The sequence below is a fragment of the Anastrepha obliqua genome, chromosome 1 (assembly GCF_027943255.1).
Source record: "Anastrepha obliqua isolate idAnaObli1 chromosome 1, idAnaObli1_1.0, whole genome shotgun sequence".
Classification (NCBI taxonomy): Eukaryota; Metazoa; Arthropoda; class Insecta; order Diptera; family Tephritidae; genus Anastrepha; species Anastrepha obliqua.
Genome location: NC_072892.1, coordinates 7,878,169 through 7,897,615, shown reverse-complemented (window position 1 = coordinate 7,897,615; position 19,447 = coordinate 7,878,169). Strand labels below are relative to the sequence as shown.

The window sequence follows — 19,447 nt, the reverse complement described above, 5'->3', positions numbered from 1 at the left end:
ACACCTCGTCCATGGCACCTCATTCTATCTGTGTACATTCTAGCGCTCTGAATTTTTTTCTGAAATAAAAAAACCAAATTTTTTTTAAAACTTTAGGATAATACCTTCGATGTGACATTTTGATTTAAAAAAAAATGTCGAAATTGATATTTTTTACCCAGTTTTATGTTAAAAGTGATTTTTCATGCATAAAAATTGACTTTAAAATTACAAAAAAATATGAAAATCTTTTTTTTTAAAAAAACACTTAATGTCACATTGAAAACAATTTAATTATCTTTAAAATGAGCTATTGTAAAGCCTGATTGGTTCAATACAGCGTTCTCAATTGTGTACACAAAATCGAAAAATGATGTTTCGAGAAAAACGCGTTTAAAGTTTTGGATACAGGCGATCAGGCCACCCGTCGCGTCCTGTTAAAAATTTTGTCACTCCTTCAAAAATACAGATATCGACTTGAAATTTTGAAAGTATATTCTTAAATAGTTGTAGAATAGATTAAAATTATTTCCAAAAAATCGATTTTTTTGACCCGATAAATGAGGGTCCCCCCTTAATTTATCCCTGACTCGACAAATGAGCTGATTATCATTAAAAATATTTTTTATCGCTAGACAGACTGATAAGCTGTCTGTACTTATTAAGAATTTTCCCTTATTCTTTGTTGCATACTCTGACGCTTGAAGTATAGCCAATGCCTCGGCAGAAAAAATTGAGCTATTCGGAGTCAGCCAATCATTGGATATTAAGCTTCCGTCATTATCTACCACAGTAAAAGTTGTAATATGGTCAGTATGTGAACCATCTGTGAAAATCGTTACCCAACCCTTTAAGGACTGCGAATGAATTATTTCCATAAAACGTTGTATAAGAACCACCGCATTTGTGTTAATTTTACTGAGATCTTGTAGGTCGACATTTATTGATGCAGGAAGGAGTTTCCAGGGACAGTGGCTACTCATTTTCGAGCAAGATGCCGGTAAAGATATACCTAGTTTGTTGCAGTTGTGGATGCAACGTCGGATGACCGACCAAATTTTGTAAGAGCGATTATGCCGAGAGGCGGAAATTTGCTGAAAACAAGTTTATTTGTAGTGCTTGAAAATTTGGTTATAAGTTTAAGAGTAGTTATTTGACACCTTTCAGTGACAGATGGAAGACCAGGTTCAGCTAAAACACATTTGATAGGAGACGTTGGGAAGGCGTTAAGGCTACGCCTGACCGCTGAATGATAAGGAGCATTAGGTAGGTTTATATGCTGCTTGGCACACCAGCCGTAAATGGGTAGACAGAAATCGATTTTAGATAATACGAGGGATCGAACAATGGTGATAAGTGTGTTTTGATGTATACGAAGGCTCTTTGATGCCAAATATTTAATAATGTTCAGCCTGGTGAAATGGTTAGTTCTTAGTGTTGAACAGTCTGGTTTAAAAGTGTACTTATCATCAAAAATGACACCAAGTATTTTAAGATTGGCCACGTTCTCTATTGGCGAATTGTTTACGCTAAGGTTTATACGTTGACAATTATGTTTTCGGCATATATGAGTGTTGCCCCCAAGCCGTCAAAAACTAAAGAAACATAAATGTATATAAATTTGATGAAAATCAGTGCTCTTTTTAATACAATAAAAAAAGTAAAAAAAAATTAAAATAATATTACTTTTAGTTATAAATCATTTTTGTTTTTGTTTTCAATGCCTCATTTCCTACAAATTTCATCACTCGTCGCGTTACCGCTTTGAAAAGCTGACGCAGTTATTTTACTACTCAAATAACTACAACAACATATAAAAGACATTTTTATGCCTGTTGCAAACATTAATTCTTTACTTAAAGATCCTTAAAATAAATTAACTTAGTTACGCGCATAAATGAAACATCCAATAACGCGGCTCATTTTTACTAATGTTTCTGCCATAATTTTCCCGTACTTTTGTACTAATTGAGGCCTTCAGATTTTAAAACTAGCCTTTTATTTACATTCTTCGCTACATTCCATTGCACAAATAAATTCTTTTGGTAAAGTAATTAAGCGCCAAATTAAAGCTCACAGGCCTTTTGTGAATTATTTCCCTTTTGCCAGATCTCAGCCACTTTCAACGTGCATTAGAACTAATTGGTAAATAAAACCACTGCCAAAGCATTGACGCGAAAGCAACTCCAGCGATTTCTTTGGAATATGGCGACACAACTGCCCTTGGCTAAGCACTTTTAAGATTAATTGCAAAGTATTTTGCCAACTGGCGACTGTTGAGACGAATTTGGCGCTTAGAGATAAAAAGGTAACCAAAAAGCAAAGGGAAATAAATAAATAACTAAATATATATTTGGAGTGAAGAAATATTACTACATTTATATTTGCAGTCTTCATTCGAATTTTCACTCCAATATTTAGAAAATGTTTTAACGAAATTTTGCATTTTTGTTTAATTGCATTATTACAGCTGCATGCCACCTGGGTTTTTTAATTGGATTTAATTTTTACGACCGAGGTGCCTAATTAATGTTCAGCTTTCGTTCTGAGCAGTTACATTCCCCTGAAGAATTCAATTGCTTAAAATGTTCTACATTTATTATGCCATACAGCGACGCTGGCAGGCTGCAGCAGTTTCGCACGCGATGTGGCAATTTGCACAATTATTTTGCTAAAATTCAACTCACATACAAGTACGGTTTATGGGTGCTTTTATAGCAGAGCAACGCTCGTGCTCAGCGATGCCAATGACAGGTAAAGGGTGTTTTTAAAAGGTGTGTGATTAAGTGCTGAAATAAAAAAAAAAATAAGAAAATAAATAAATAAAAAAGTATTAAGGTGATGAAACCTATTTTAGTAAACGCTAGATCATTTTATGAAAGTAAAAGGAAGCGGAAGACTAATCCCCTACCCTTTCTGGAATCAAATAGATTAACGAAACCAACGCAAGACAAGTCTTGTCGAGGCCCTATCCTCCCGAGAGGAATGAACAAGGAATCAAAAGAAAAAGGAATTAATTTAGAGCTGGATAATACATAAATTACCGTTTTTCATTCACAAAGTACACATTCACCTAAATTTTGCACTCGATGCTGATTTTCGTGTCTATTAATGACGTAGGCGTAGGCTCATAATGCCTTGTTGCAATAATAACATCTAAAATTAATAATGACTTCCCAGCTCTGAAAATTGTTTTTTTTTCGAATTTTTCTTTATACAGATTTACTCGTTTGAGATCAAAAAAGTTTTTTTTCGGCTAATTTTCAGCTCAAAACCAATGAAGTATGTGCTCACATGCCAATCCGACGAGATTCTTATTTACTACCATTTTTCCACTGTTGTAAATTATCGGCATTCAAAACTTGTCATTTGTTATTCAGCTGTTTGTTTTATTATATTTCAATCGCTGTCTGTATTTCAAATTCTCCAAATAAGTGAGAAAGTAATTGGTAATTTTTCATTCAATATTAAGGCACCTTGTTCTGCTGAGTTTTCGGAGAAAGGTCGCTGTTTTCCTGTTTGGTTCTTTCAGAAAGCACTTGGCTACTCTGCACGAGTTCAACCCACATCAACGTCCTCTATGGGTAGACCTCATGAAGTCCTCAATCCATAGTTGAAACGATGCGAAATTGACACTTAGAAAGGGTTCAGGGCCTAGTGGCATACTTGAAGAGCCTTCATTTGCCATTATTATCAGCTAACTCGTTCTCTGCAATACGACAATGTCCAGGCACCCAAATAAGTCTAACTTTGTTGTGTTTTGCAACACTGTTCAGTTTTGTCTTACATTCACCGACTAACTTCGAAGAGCAGCGTGGGTTAGCAAGGGCTTTCAGTGCAGCTTGTCTGTCACTACAAATTCCAATACTGTTGCCCCGCCACTTTTTCTCAATTATCCAGTACGCCACATTCAAGATGGCATAAACTTCCATAAGGAATACCGTGGCTATCTGTCCTGTGGCATGGAAGTACTTAGTGTCTTCGTCTAAGTACCATCCAGATCCGCTTCCATCGCTGATCTTGGATCCGCCGGTGTAGAAAGTGTGCTAATATCCCGTTAATAGGTTATCTAAACTTAACCATTGATCTCTATCTGGGATCAAAATATCATACTTTCTACCGAAGCTAACGACAGGCACCCGATTGTCCAGTGGCATCGAGAACAGTGTGCACTGTTCCGACAACTGCTGGTATATCTGACAGTGGCCAGTGCTTACTTCATTTCCCCAGACTCCGTTTAACTTGAGCCTGTACGCCGCCTTTATTGCTTCCTTTCGAATTTGAAGATCTAGAGGTTGTAAGTTCAGAATGGAATTAAGGGCATCACCAGATGTCGTACTCATGGCACCTGTGATACCGAAGCACACACTTCTCTGTAGCCTGTTTAGGGGTTTTACTCTGGAATTAACCATTGTAGCTTTCCACCATACTACAGAGACGTATGTAATAATGGGTCTAATCAGGGTGATGTACTATCGCCGATCTTAGACTCCATGTCTTGCCAAAAGTTCTCTTACACTGCCAGAAGACTTTTAGTGTTCGAGAGATCTTCTGCTAGGCGTGCTTCTTCCAGGTAAGTTTACTATCTAGGATTACTCCTAAATAGTTAACCTCAGAAGACAGTTGCAGTGTTACCCCTTTCAACGCCTTCCATATTGCGTAGTGAAAAGCACTAAGGTGTTTTTTGTAGGATTCACCGAAAGACTATGCAATTCGCACCAATACTCAATCTTATTTAGAGCTACCTGCGTTTTATTGCATATAGCTTCAAGTGATCGTGCTGAGATTAATACACACACAACAACGTGGAGAACCACACGACAAATTGGAGGAGGACATCCGAGCAAAAACCAAACAAAAGCTGTAAGCGTCCATTAGTTTGTTAGAGATTGATAAGTTAACTCTTGGTTTGATTTATTTATTTATTTACTAATAATTCAGTATAAATTGTAATAATAAAATAAAAAGGCCCTCGCGATAAGAGCTATCGGCCTGGTATGTGGCTTAGTGCTGCTTCGAAGGCCACACATTTTCTTATACACAAAGCCACTAAGGTACATAAAAGTGAGTTACATAAGCAAATACAAGGCTTAGGTAGATAGGTAGGTAGGGTGGTTGTCGCAAGACACACTTAGACCTTCAGCAGGTCCATTGTGATACCACTGGAGCTTATCCTTACTCTACGTGTTCCTTTTCAAACCATCCGGTTGCTTTAATAAACGAGCAGAGCTTCGTTAGTTTTAGATGGGCTATGTCCGCTACATCGGTTAGAAATGCTGTATCGAGAGTGCGCAGCCTTCTCATAGCTAGGCTTTCACACTCACATAAAAGGTGTCTGACTGTTTCCTCTTCTTCTGTATTAAGACAGCTTCTACAGAAATCGAAGTAAGGGAGTCCTAACCTTCTAGCGTGGCTGCCTATTAAGCAATGACCAGTTAAAACACCTATCATTTTTCTTATAGATTCTCTGTTGAATCGTAGCAAGATCTTCGATCGACCGCTGTTCCAGTTCGGCCATGTCTGTCTGCTTAGTTCGCATGTTGTGAGGTTTTGCCAGATTGTATTTACCTTTTTGATAGTTTCCCTGTCTATAAGTAATTTACAAGTGGCGATGGGCATGGGTATCAGCGCCTTATCCGGTTCGAGACCGAGCGTTGTACCGGTTCTTGCAAGTTCATCCGCCTTACAATTTCCTGCAATGTTTCTGTGGCCCGGTACCCAGATAAGGTGCACCTTGTAGCACTTAGATAAGTCATCTAGTAGTTTAAAACACTCTAGAACTGTTTTTGACGAGTGTGTTTTTGATTCCAGCGCTTTTATTGCTGCTTGACTGTCCGAGTAAATGAAGACTTCATTTGCGGATAATACTCTCGTTTTTATCTCTTTAAGTCCCTCTTTTATGGCAGTGACTTCCGCCTGAAAAACACTGCAATGATCAGGCAAGCGAAATGATTGGCATACTCCGAGTTTGTCGGAGTAGACCCCTCCGCCTACTTGGTTGTCTAGTTTTGAGCCATCTGTGTAGATGTTTAAGTCATTTATCTTGACAATGAGCCCGTTATCCCATTCCTCTTGGGAAGGAAATACTGTGACAAAGGATTTATCGAAATTGATGTCCTTGGTCCTACAGAAATCCGTTGTGCTGGGAATGCTGGGGAATTGTTCTAAAATTGAGGAGTGCCCTCTTTGGTACGTTCTGAGTAGGCCGATTTCTCTTAGTCTGAGAGTTGCTTTGGCAGCTGTTTGCTTACCGTACTGCTCTATTGGTAAAATGTTAAGAATAATATTTAGTGCATCTGTGGGTGTGGTTCTGAGGGCCCCGCAGATGCAAAGACTGGCCATTCTTTGTACGTGTGCCATGGTTCTTTTGACGTACAATTTATCTAAATTTATACAAGGCTTAATTTATATAAATAAAAGTTGAACAATTTCAAACTGATGACTGCTTTTAATTTATTTTACTTTGGTGCATATTTTCATTTTACATTTTAATTTTCACAAACGTTACTTGCATATAGAAACCTTTGGTTTATGATATATATATCAAGCAGGACTGCATTTAAAAATGGCATGCCTTGCCAAATTAATTGTCGTTACTTCTTGTTAAACAGAGCGCGAAAAACTCAAGAAAATAATACGCGCCCCTCCATATCACATACAACAAATTTCGTGTATTCGTTATCTGGGGAAAAAATTTTCAAAACTCAACGAGAACTTTTCACTACTTCAAACTTGTATACCCTATAGGGCATAAAAGACCATGAGGACGAAATGTAAATCTCGAATAAATGTAAAATTTACTAAAATTAAATGGGCTATAAAACACAAGTTTTACTTTTTGATGCAAGTTTTTCGAATTTTTATATATTTTGTGCAAAGTTTAAAACTTAGATTATTAAGATATTTAGAACAAAAAGAACAAAAATTAATAATAATTGATATTAAAAAGTAAATAAGTAGATTCAGAGCTCCTTTTTCGCTCCTGGGGCAGTGTTTCAACTCAATTCCGTCAACCCTATCCATTACATCAACAGCTCTGGTTCGTTGTAGATATATGTCCACTGAAGGTCTCAAAATGTTGATTGCCAGACTGGCACTTCAACTATTTCATCTACCTACCTACGTAGTCAGAACTATTCAATACGTGGTGCCTTTCTAATAATTCCGTGGGCTGTATTTGAATTTTTTTTATTTAATAAAACTTGCTCCATTCTGTTTTTATGGCATCCCAAGTAATCAGCCTATTCTGCGTCTATGGGAAACATATTAGTTGCTTGCGCAATACACATTTTTCCAATTTAAATCCTAGCTGCTAAACTAATATGACTTTTTCAACTTTTCCTCTGGCGCACTTTAATGCATTATAGTATAAGTATACAATACAAACACATACAGGTTAGTTTAAATGTCTTCCATATATTTATGCACACACTCATTTACACCATAAATTGTGTGGCTTATGCGTAGTAATGTTCTTTAGCTGCCTTGCACAAGTCTCGTAATTCATAAGCAATTCAATTAGATCTGCCACAACTCTTGCAACACAACTCTGCTTTCTATGCCATCAATTAAAGCGGTGTTGCACGTAAGGAAGGAATGCGAACAGGTGTGAAATAGTGTAAAATTAGCGATATTTCACATTTTATGTTGCTAAGAAATCAAAACGGCAGTCACACGTCGTACATAGACACACTTACACGTTCCGACTGCTTGACATGATTAATAATTTTTAATTTGAAAATTTTCAAAAAAACACACTGCAAGACAATCCGCATGCACTCAAAGGAGCTGAAAGTAGAACTCTTGTTCAACTGTTATTGATGGTGTACTTTTGTCCGCTATCGTACACTATTTTCGTCTGAGAAGACCCCTACTGAAATTTAACGGAGAGTAATTATGTGAAAGTCTTTAACCCTCTATTGATCCTATAAAATCAAAATGTTTCAGAATTTTCACAATTAGGGTCAAATTGAAATACACAGGTAAGAAATATTGAGATAAAAAGTTCTAAAAAAGTATGCGCCATTCAATTTTATTATGGACTCGTACAGGCAGTATTGGGAAATGTGGATTTATAGGAGTTTTTTTAATTAACTTAGTTCAACTGGAGTCCAAATTAGGAATAGTTTAATACACTGTACAAAATTTGGGCATTTAATAACAAAACGGCAGATGAACCATGCATGATTTTAATATTATATTACTGTCTTTTTTCGACTACGACACTGGGTTATTATCAAACTGCTATTTTTATAAATAAACAGTATATTTAGGAGTTAAGATTTTCTCACCTCGTAACGAGTCTGATTTTTTACTAAGAACATAATTTTTTATATTAATTAATGGATAAATTAATATTATTATCCGAAAAGAAAACATCGTTTATGTAGCACCAGCAGAAGCGGTGCTCCTTTCGATATATATCGGATTGTTTCTTAAGAGCTTCAGAACTTTAAACGATAATACAGAACAGAAATATTGTTGCAATGAATTTTTTGTATTACAATCTGGTAGATAATTTCATGATATCCGCTATATATGTCCATTACAAGCGCGCTGTATGGCAAATCACGCCGCCTTGTTGGAACCAAATGTCGTGGGTGTTTAGCTATTCGTCGTAACGGCAGCTCCTTCCTCATTTCGAAAGCAATAAGGACCGATGATGCCACAAGTGTCACTTCCGGAAAAGATTTTTTTTTATATTTTTTTTTTATTATAATTTGAAAGCATTTTTCTGGCATTAAATGATTCGTGATGACTTGTCAAAACTCACTGCAGCAGAAATGTCAACACATTTTGCCATTCTCAGCTGTCAAACCATAGTTTCCGGTATGAATAATTCTCATGCAACCAAAAACACAGGATATACGAGTATTGCTCATTTACTGCAAGAGTGTGATAACTCAGAAACCCATAATGTTGAGAAAAGGAGCTTCAAATTTTTTCATTTACTATGCCAAACTAAGTAAAAGCATTAATATATTTTGATAAACTCTTAATAAACTTCGACATTTTTTGCAGCGTAAAAGAAAACCTTGTAGTCGTTTCTGCATACTTGAATTATGGCATCATTGCAGTAAAGCGACTGTATATATTATATACTAGCAAACCCGGCCCCCTTCGCTGGGCACACTAAAATAGAATAGATATGGTTTAGAACAGAAAATATATGGTTTTCATATTATTTATTTCTTTATTATTTATTCAAGCGCTTTGGCATAAACAATATTTTTTGTTTTTTATTTGTTTTTGAGTAAATATAAAATATAAATTGAAAATCAGGAAAAAAGAAGATTGTTTTTAAATTTCAAATCAACGCATATGAATAAACAATCGTCTTTTTTCCTGATCATCCATGAATTTTTCGTTTCAATTTATATGTTTTATTAAGCATTGGAGCTTTTTTAACCATTATCCATTTATATTTTTCAAAAAAAAAACGAAAAAAATTGTTTTTTCCACGAACACATAATTTCATTCGGATTTCACATTAAATTCTCAAATTTCGTAAGAAATTATTCACTGTTCCAAAATCCACTCCAAAAAAATTCACAAACAATTTTTACATGTTGCACTTACGTTTTTTCCTTATGGCATCGAGATCAGAAAGAAATATTGACACATTGTAACTCACACTGTCAATTTGACAGTTCAGTTCCGCCCCAAGCGTTAAAAAAGTAAGCGACATTATGGCTGGCTCAAAAGAACGCTGTACCCGTTGCCACTGCTCCGAATTACAACCAAACTTTACGAAACCCATTTTCAATACTTACTTAACAATGTGCATAAGTTTGGTTTAATTCGGTGCAAAGACACGGCGGGTCCACGTTTTGGCATATATTTCGAGATCCTAGTCATCAATAGGTATGAAAATTACCCCGTATTAAAGCACTTATCAACAGCTTTCATTCGATACCCATATTGTACATACACAACCAAAGGTTACCCGGGTACACGTTTTGGTCTCTATCTCGAGACCCTAGTCCCGGAGCGGATGGAAATACTCTGAACTAAAGCATTCACCAACAGCTTCCATTTAATACCCATATTGTACATATACATCCGAAGGTTACCCGGGTCCACGTTTTGACCTATATCTCGAGACCCTATTTACCAATAGGTATCCAAACTATACGGAAACCATCTTCAATACCTCCTTAACAATGTGTGTAAGTTTGGTTTAATTCGGTGCAAAGACACGGCGGGTCCACGTTTTGGCATATATTTCCAGACCCTAGTCATCAATAGGTATGAAAATTACCCCGTATTAAAGCACTTATCAACAGCTTTCATTTGATATCCATATTGTACATACACATCCGAAGGTTACCCGGGTCCACGTTTTGACCTATATCTCGAGCCCTATCCACCAATAGGTATCTAAACTATACGGAAACCATCTTCAGTACCTTTTTAACAATGTGTGTAAGTTTGGTTTAATTCGGTGCAGACACGGCCGGTTAGCGAACACACACAAAAAGTTGACTTTATTTTATATATAAGATTTTTTTCAGTTTGTGTCCGAAAAATCCAAATATCTTACGGAACCCTATTTTTTCCAAAATAAAATGTAATCCATGTTACTCGTGGATAATGTAGCTTTCGAATGGTGAAAGAATTTTTAAAATCGGTCCAGTAGTTTTTGAGCCTATTCGTTACAAACAAACAAACAAACAAAGTTTTCCTCTTTATAATATTAGTATAGATATTATACTTATGTAAGTATATATAATTCACGCATAAACCCTGAGTACAAGTTCTCCATGCGGCATCATAATGAGCTATCAGCTTGAGTGCGTCCCATAGTGGACAACAGCTACAACCTTACCTTGACCGAGCTGTTTCTCCTATTTGTGGCGTACGTTTTGATATGGTTCCACAAATGGAGTGACCTAAAGTTTTATGACACGTCCGAACGGCCGATGGTTTTCTAAGAACTTTCTGAAAGTTTTATCATTTTAGTGTGTCATTCGCTCACGGGTTTAGAACCCGGGCACTACCCAATGGTTAGGTTAGGTTAGATAGTGATGGTTACCCAGAGAGTGGACCAACTTGGACGAAAGAAGTTTCGTTCATCCTTTATGATACCATTGAAAGAGGGGAAAAGAGGTGAAGGAAAAAAGGACGAAAGGGAAAGGGATGGGGAGGGTTGAGTGTTTGTGGACTATGAAAGGTGACTGGTCTGCGGTTGTGTTAACCTCTTTATGCTGCTGATGAAGTTCATCAGATTTTTGTTATCAAGACCTGCTATATCAGCAGGCGCAGAAAAGAAGTGAGAACCAAAATGCTTGAATCTTAGTCCCACGAGAGCTTGGCAGCTGAAATGATTCCACCTCATCCTCCATATAGTGGCTTGAAGGACTTCGCGACCTAACACGTTCGTGTACTTGCCCAGCTCTCGTTGAGTTGGTGCAAAGCCCATCCTTCCAGGAGTAGACCGCAGACTGCCAAGGGGATTCGGAACCTCTCCTTTCGCGGGAACACACCCGACAGGTCCCTTGTCTGGACAGCTCGTCGGCTTCGCAGTACCCAATGGTAGTCAAGCACCAACTCATTCGGCTATGTTGGCCACCTTTCAATATAGAATTCATAAAAAAAATATCAGCCAGACATAAAAAATGTGTCGGTCGGTAAGTGTTCGATTTGTAAAAAATGGGTCATATAGAAATTCTTAATGACTATAAAGGCATTAAAGTGAATTCGTTGCGTAGTCTCCAGATTAAAGCAGTCAATTCATCTGCATTATTCTATATTTATCGTGATACATACAAGCAGAAACGTATGCCTTCATATATATCCGAGTGTACACATAGAAATACTCGTATTTATAGGTATGAACATATCAGTGCTGTGACAAGTCATCTGCTAAATTGCTAAGCTGATTTTCCGATAGAACACGTTTTAATTTGCCAGCGCACTGACACACAAAATACCAACACATAAACATACACCCAGTCGCCTGTTGAAAAGCTGCCCTGATGCAACACATATGCGCACATATACTAGTGTGGCAGCTCGAAAGTAAGCGCATATGTTCAGCTTAAGTTGTGGTATTCGTCTAGAGGAAATATGTTGAGTTAAGCAAAAAAAGCTACAACAAAAAAAAATTACACATGTATTATATTTATATTCTTCTCATCCTTGCACAACCGCTGCCGATCGCTGAGTGTTCTCCTCAATTACCATTAAAGAATATATTAACATTTATTCACTTGTCTTCTAGCCATGTGGTTGTCTGTCAGCTATTGTCAGAAGCCAAAGCAATGCCATTGTCAACTCGATCGCTATCAACAAAGGTGTTACCAAAAAAAATTACTAGCTTTTGTTTCGGCACGTTGTAGTTTCACATGCACACACACACACTTGACATGTACACACACACATATTATATATACAAGCATATATACATACACAAATGTATGTCTGAGCTCATTTTCGTAAATGACTATGTATGACTCCGTTTGCTTGCGGGTTTAAAAGGACATGACTCAACGCTATCTACCCTCGCGTATCTTACTGCTCGCACCCCCCTCACTACCACTGGGTATCTCATTCGCCCATAATTTGCTTAATGAATTCAGCTTTTATGATGCTTGGAGGTTTTTACTTGGCTTGTCAGCGCATACATACATACATATGTATGACACTACTATGTCGCACATACTCGCTTTCATAATATCGCACACACACATATGCGCCTTCATTGATGCAACAATTTTTAGTATGCGCGTTAAAAGGAGCGTAATGGCGCGTGTATTCAGCGTCTTTACACCTGTGCCCGCGTGAGTGTGTGTTGGTGTGTGTTCGGTTGGGTGTGAAGGCGCTCATTCGGTGTTGATGTGACCCAAGTGATTTTTCTGTTAATTCGCTAGCGCACATATGTACCTGCACTTCCACTCATACGAATACGTAATTGTTTCACTGCTCTGTATTTCTACTACCTTACAGTTGCTTCGCCATACCCCAAATTGTATTAGTTGATTTTGTTGTTAACACCACACATGAACTTTGAAGAGGGGGCAGGAGCACTTATTCATTTGCATTTCTAAGCACACACTCCGCATTACGCTTCGTGCATTAGTGCTATGAGTTTGCATTATTCATCAGGGTACGTACATACATACAAACATATCTGCCTGCTCTGCTTCGGGGTGTTTGTGTCACCAACGTGAAGGTGTGAGCTAATTACGCTATCATAGAAAATTGCTGCCATTTTAATTGTTTTTGTTTTTGTTGAATTTTTTGTGAACTCTCCAAATTTTTCAGCAAAGCTTTGCGCTTTCGAAGCTATTTGAGTTAATGTCTCGTATCCACATTTTCACAACATAAATATTTCCATATGCAAAAGTTTTTGCGCTCACTGATTTGAATAAATTTTTTAAATGTTTAATATTTGAATACTTTTATTGTCTGTTTTCAGGTTCGCACCCTCTTCGTCAGCGGTTTGCCAATGGACGCTAAACCACGCGAACTTTACCTATTATTCAGAGCTTATGAGGTGAGTATATCAACATCTAAAGTCGCTACTTTTATGTTAGCTTATCTAATAGGGTACAAAGTGGGGGAATTATTGCGTTATTTTTTGATGAACAAGAATTTTTCGCTACGAAGCTGTAGCTGCCGCTAATTTACTAAAACAAGTCGTGTGTGAAGAAATTTTTTTATTTAAAAAATCCAAAACCCAGCTGTCCCCTTCTCAGACATCGGTGTCCCCTTGCCCGTCGTTAAAGGGAAACTACACAATTTCTTTCTGAAAAAAGCGCAAGACAGATGGAGGTATGTCTCATCGTGTGCTATTTCGAAAACACTATGGCCTCAATATGATAGAAACACTTAAGATGATGGGAATCCCCCGCCATTCAATTCTCAAAATCATTGCGGTGTTCACTGGACACTGGATGATCGGTACTTATGCGGAGAAGCTCGAAATTCCGTACAACCCGTATTGCAGAAGCTGTGGGAATCCTGCAGAAAAATAGACTGTGGAACACTTTCTCTGCAAATGTCCGGCTCTGGCGGCTAGATGCTTGATATTTCTTAGCGTGCCCTTTGGGTATGACTTGAAGGAATTATCCAGCTTACATCCCTTTTCTCTCCTCCACTACATAAACAGCACTGGATGGCTGTAGACAGTTTTTCTCTACCATAAATCTTTTCACAGGTACTGGTCCATATTATGGTAGCAAAACGGCACGTAAGTGCTACTTGAAGAGTACCTGGGGTACTCTTGCCATCTTACCTTCCTACCTACCTACCCATGGAGGCCATTATGCCATACATAATGGCATATCACATCGTTCAAAACTTCACCGCTAACTCGCACATTCATAATGATCGGTGAATTTTTTTGATATTTTATGTAGATGTATTTTTTTGAAACTTTCAAAAACTAGTTTTAAATATTTATGCTCACTATATCACATGAATAGGGGTATCAAACATAAGAGGATATATCCGTCTATTAAAAAAATTTCTGTTTACTTTTCGTCGTTACGTGTGTTTTTTTTGAAAAACTTTCCTATAGCTCTTAAAAAATCGCCCTTTATATCATAATGAAATAATGCATCTTTAAATGTAGTTGTAATTTTCTAATTAATTATTTTGGGGATAAAATATAAGTTAAAGGTATATAAACGGTATCCCAGAAGTGACGCCTAGCTATCAGTAGTAAATCACTCCTAAATGATATTTTTCTTTAAGTCATCTTTAGTATTTGTCAAGTAGACAGATGTACAATTTTATAAGATAAAGCAGCGCGTTAAATTTATTGAAATTTATTATGAAAATGGTCGATCTTTAAGAAAAACACATCGCAAAATTTATGAATTTTTGGTGGAAGTAATAATCCGAATGAGTCGAAATTGAATAGCTGGTGAAACAATTGCGTATTTGGTGAAGACAGCTGAAGGATGACTGATTTACGATGGTGCTAGCCGCTTCCTCCTACTAATGAAATTCATTAGGTTCTTAATATCAATGCTTGCTATATTAGCAACACACAACGTCACATGAGAGCCAAGGTACTTAAATGTTAGCCCTAGCAGTGCAGTTGAGAAAAAAGTGCAGAGATAATTTCACGTCAGCCTCCGCACAACTGACGCAAAAAGAACTCGAAGTAATCCCAAGTGTCACAGCATGTATACTTCGCGGCCAATGTCCTGTTATGACATACACGACATTTGAGAGCTAAGATTTTATTAACCTCAGGAGATGCCTCAAGCGCCTCTGATCCATTCGTGGTCAGAAAGATTCCGGGATCGTACAAGTTTGTGTACTTGCCCAATGCTCGCTGAGTTGACGCTAAGCCCACCTCTCCAGGAACAGGCCACAGGTAGTCAAGAGGTTACCAATCCTCCCGTTTCGCCAGATAACTACCTCACAGATCCCCTGTCAAGCCAAGTTATCTGCGTCGCAGTTTCCTGCAATGTCACTATGACCAGGTACCCAGATGCGCCCTATATGAAAGAATTCAGACGCAATTGAATGGCAAGTCAGACATTCCCTAACCAGTTTCGAGTGCATCATAATCGCGCACAGGGCCCTGGATGCCGCTTGTCTGTCGGAGTAGATATTAACCTCTATGGCAGTTGTTACACAAGTGAGCAACCAATCAGCTGCTTATTTAATTGCCGCTACCTCTGCTTGGAAGGCGCTGCAGTGGTCCGGTAACCTAAACTTGTGTCTGGTGGGAAGCTGATTGCAGAATACTCCTCCACCTATCCTTCCATCCAATTTCGAGCCATCTCTGTCTTCAAATACTGCAGCTCGCCCACTCTATCCTTAAAGGAATGTGAGGGGAGAATGTTCCGCATTGATCAGTCGTCAAAGGGATACTCGCAAACCCAAAGTTTCTAAAGATAATTGAGTGTCCGTATTAGTGGTCAAGCTTGTAGTGTGAGCCCCTTAGTCTGATTGCGGCACGGTAATGTTTAGGGGTACCACATTTAGCATTGCATTGAGCGCTAGAGTAGGATGATTCCAATGAAGGCAGACCAATGGATTCTCTCCAGATTCTTCACCGATGCCATCCTTTCCAGTGAGTTGCTCCAGACAATTACATATTGTATGATAGAGCCAAAATACAACTTCCGGCAAGAGACCCCATCTTTTTCCAATAGTACCTTTGCATCCATAAGAGGCCACTGTTGCCTCCCATATTCTTTCCTCAATGTTGGGCTTCCCTGTAAGCTTACTATCAAGGAATAGACTTAAATACTTCACCTTGTCCGAAAACACCATCGGAGCACTCACTATTTAGGGGAGTTGAGCTCTGGCTATTTGGTATTTCCTCGTGAATAGGACGAGCTCTGTCTTTAAAAGATTCGCCGATAGGCCACTCAAATCAAATCAGCAATTTCATTTGATTTAAGGAAAATGATGTGTTTTATTTGAACAAGCCTTCCGACAATCACGTATCAGTAAACCACTAAATCACTTAATACCAATCAATTGTTCAGCTGTAGTTGTCAGAGTATTCAAAATATCTCCAAAAACAGTTTTCAGGTCACTTTTATTCATTTTTGTTTTTGTTTTTACTTTGCTTTACAGGGCTACGAAGGATCTCTTTTGAAGGTGACCAGCAAGAATGGTAAAACCGCATCGGTAAGTAATTCGTATATATGAGTATTGCACACACACACCCCTCAACCCAGCACTCCATCCCACACTAACGATTTTAATTCGATGCCAATTTACAGCCCGTCGGATTTGTGACATTTCATACCAGAGCCGGCGCGGAGGCAGCTAAACAAGATTTACAGGTAATATTAATTTTGAAATTACAAAACCAAATTCAAAATCACACGAAACAAACCAACAACAACAAAATAATAATAAGGAAGAAAGCAGATTTAATATGCGAATGTAAACTATTTTGTATGCAACTCCTATCGCTATAAAGGCACTATTTTCAATGCAATGAAATTAAGTTCAAAAATATTTGTTTGCAAATATTAAGCGCAAAAGTTTTTATTGAAAAAAAAAAATAAAAATAAATAAACGGCAGAGCTGCATATTTGACACGCACAGACTAAATGTTATTTTTAGAATGATCGATGTTCAAAACGCATTTGTCAGGCTTGGAATGAACACAATATTGTTAAATAAACCAAAACAAAAACAAAAATATGTTACAAAAATCTGAGAAATAGCCATTTTCATATAAAGTGAGTTTGCCTAAAATTAACGCTGCAAGATTTAAGCCGGAAAACTTAGTTTAATTAGAACTTTTAATATTCACCTCCCGGAATTATTATAAAAGCACTTTTATTAAGATTTTTTTTTGAATTTTTAGAAATCTTGCATTAAGTTTCAGCCTTGAATTATTATGGTCTCTGTTATGGAATAAACTATATTTTTTTCAATTAAAAATAAATAAGTAGATAATAAAACTTGTCAGTATCGGTGTATTTATTTACAATCAACGTCAAAACAAAGTGTACACCAGAATCGACAAGTTGTGACTATTTTTCATTTATAAAAATACAGTTCATTTTACAATATAAACCATAAAAAGCTAAGTCTCGAGCTTGGTACAAAATTTGTAAAAATCCAGCCAATTTTCAACAAAATTTCAAACTTGTTTTTACTTAGAATTTCCGGAAAATTTCAAATATGTTTTTGTATAACTCATTAAATTTTCGTATCATAAAATGTAAGTAGATCACTGATCACACTAATTTTTGAGAATTTTTTTTCGGTTGCGGTCTTATGCATTTTCTCCATTTAACGCCTTAGATTAGATTAGATTAGATTTTTGGGGGGTTGGACAAGTCCAAGCACTCAGTCAGTATACCCTTGTACTACAACCGGATAGATATCAGTAGAGAGAATAGAGATAAGAAAGATACGCCGCCTTCATTTGCTTCCCTTCGAATTTGAAGATCTAGAGGTAGCAAGTTCAGAATGGAATTAAGAGCGTCACCAGATGTCATACTCATGGCACCTGTGATACACAAGCACACACTTCTCTGTAGCCTGTTTAGGGGTTTTACTCTGGAATTAACCATTGTGGCTTTCCACCAGACTACAGCCAGTGTACTATCGCCGATCTTAGACCCCATGTCTTGCCAAAGGTTCTCTTACACTGACAGAAGACTCAATCTTATTTGGAGCTACCTGCGTTTTATTGCATATCTTATTGCTAAGTGATCGTCCTGAGATTAATACGCACACATCATCTGAGTAGGCTTGGATCTGTCCAATTTCCTGCAGATTATTAAGAAGAGAGTCCACCACGAAGCACCAAAGTAGGGGAGAGAGTACACCGCCTTGTGGGTAGCCCTTCTTAACCTACCTTTAATGCCTACTCCAATTTTTGGTTTTTATTTGGAAGAAAACCCTCAGCATCGTAGCCGAAACAAATTTTACAAATCAAATTGTCTGAACCACTTGAAAATTGCACTTTAATGTACCTAAATTCAAGGGTCTATAAAACTGCATACCTGAAATTTTTCTAAAAAATCTGAGTAAAAAGTTTGAAATTTTGATTAAAATTTGCCGAATTCGTACAAATCGAATACAAACTTTAAAACTTGGCTTTTATTGTAATATGAGCGATATTTTTACAAAAAAATAATAATTTAATAATAAAATAACTAAATAAATTTTCAAAACCAATCAATGTGCGGCGTACACTGACTTTTGATGCTCACAGTAACATATACATATGCATGCAAATGTATGTGTGAGTAAATTCCTGTACATGCATATGTATTATAAATATGCACACATGAATTTTAAAAAATATTTCATTTGCATCATTTGTTGATTAAAGTAAAATAAAGCTTCGCATTTTTTATAATCCTATAAATCTCTCAATGGCATCACATAAAATTTCCTATTTTCCATTAAAATAATAAACAAATAAAATCACGCCTTGCAACTTGTGTATAAACGCACCACCGTGGCTTGCCTCACATGAATATATCGAACAACCAAAAAACAAAAACAATAAAAAATACAAACAAAAAATGGAAAATATGAATCTTTTAGTAATTCACACTCAGCTGTCATTGAAAATGACTATTTCTCGCAAACAACCAACACAACACAACAACAAATAAGCGTGAGAACAATAGCAAATGCCACAAAAACTAAAACAAAAAAACAAAAACATTTCAGATCAAATCAATTGTACTCTCACACCTGTACTGCTTTGATTCCTTACATTTTCGGTTTTCATAAGTGATTTTTTACTTGTTTTTTTTTCGTCTTTTTTCAAAACGCAATCAACACGCCTTCTATTCTAATATCATTTTTATCTTTCTAACTATCATACCAACGTACAAACATTTCGTCACTTTTGGTTAAGCATCTGAATCTTAGTACCTCCTCGTAGTAATTTTTAGCTCTGGTGCATGAATGGGAAACCAACACCGCCACTGCCACGCAACACCAATCAACAAAAACACTAAGCAGCAATACTTGTTTTTCAAGGATATACAAATAGTTAGAAGGTTGCAAGAGC

General features: G+C 37.0%; 1 protein-coding gene across 1 annotated transcript in view; it reads left to right on the top strand.

Moving 5' to 3' along the window:
- The window catches only part of LOC129235948 (uncharacterized), a 152,579-nt gene that overhangs the window by 105,239 nt on the left and 27,893 nt on the right, over positions 1-19,447 (top strand). Inside the window, 3 exon segments of the mRNA XM_054870044.1 lie at positions 13,400-13,477; positions 16,528-16,581; positions 16,677-16,739. Of these exon segments, the coding sequence (XP_054726019.1) occupies positions 13,400-13,477; positions 16,528-16,581; positions 16,677-16,739 (195 nt within the window).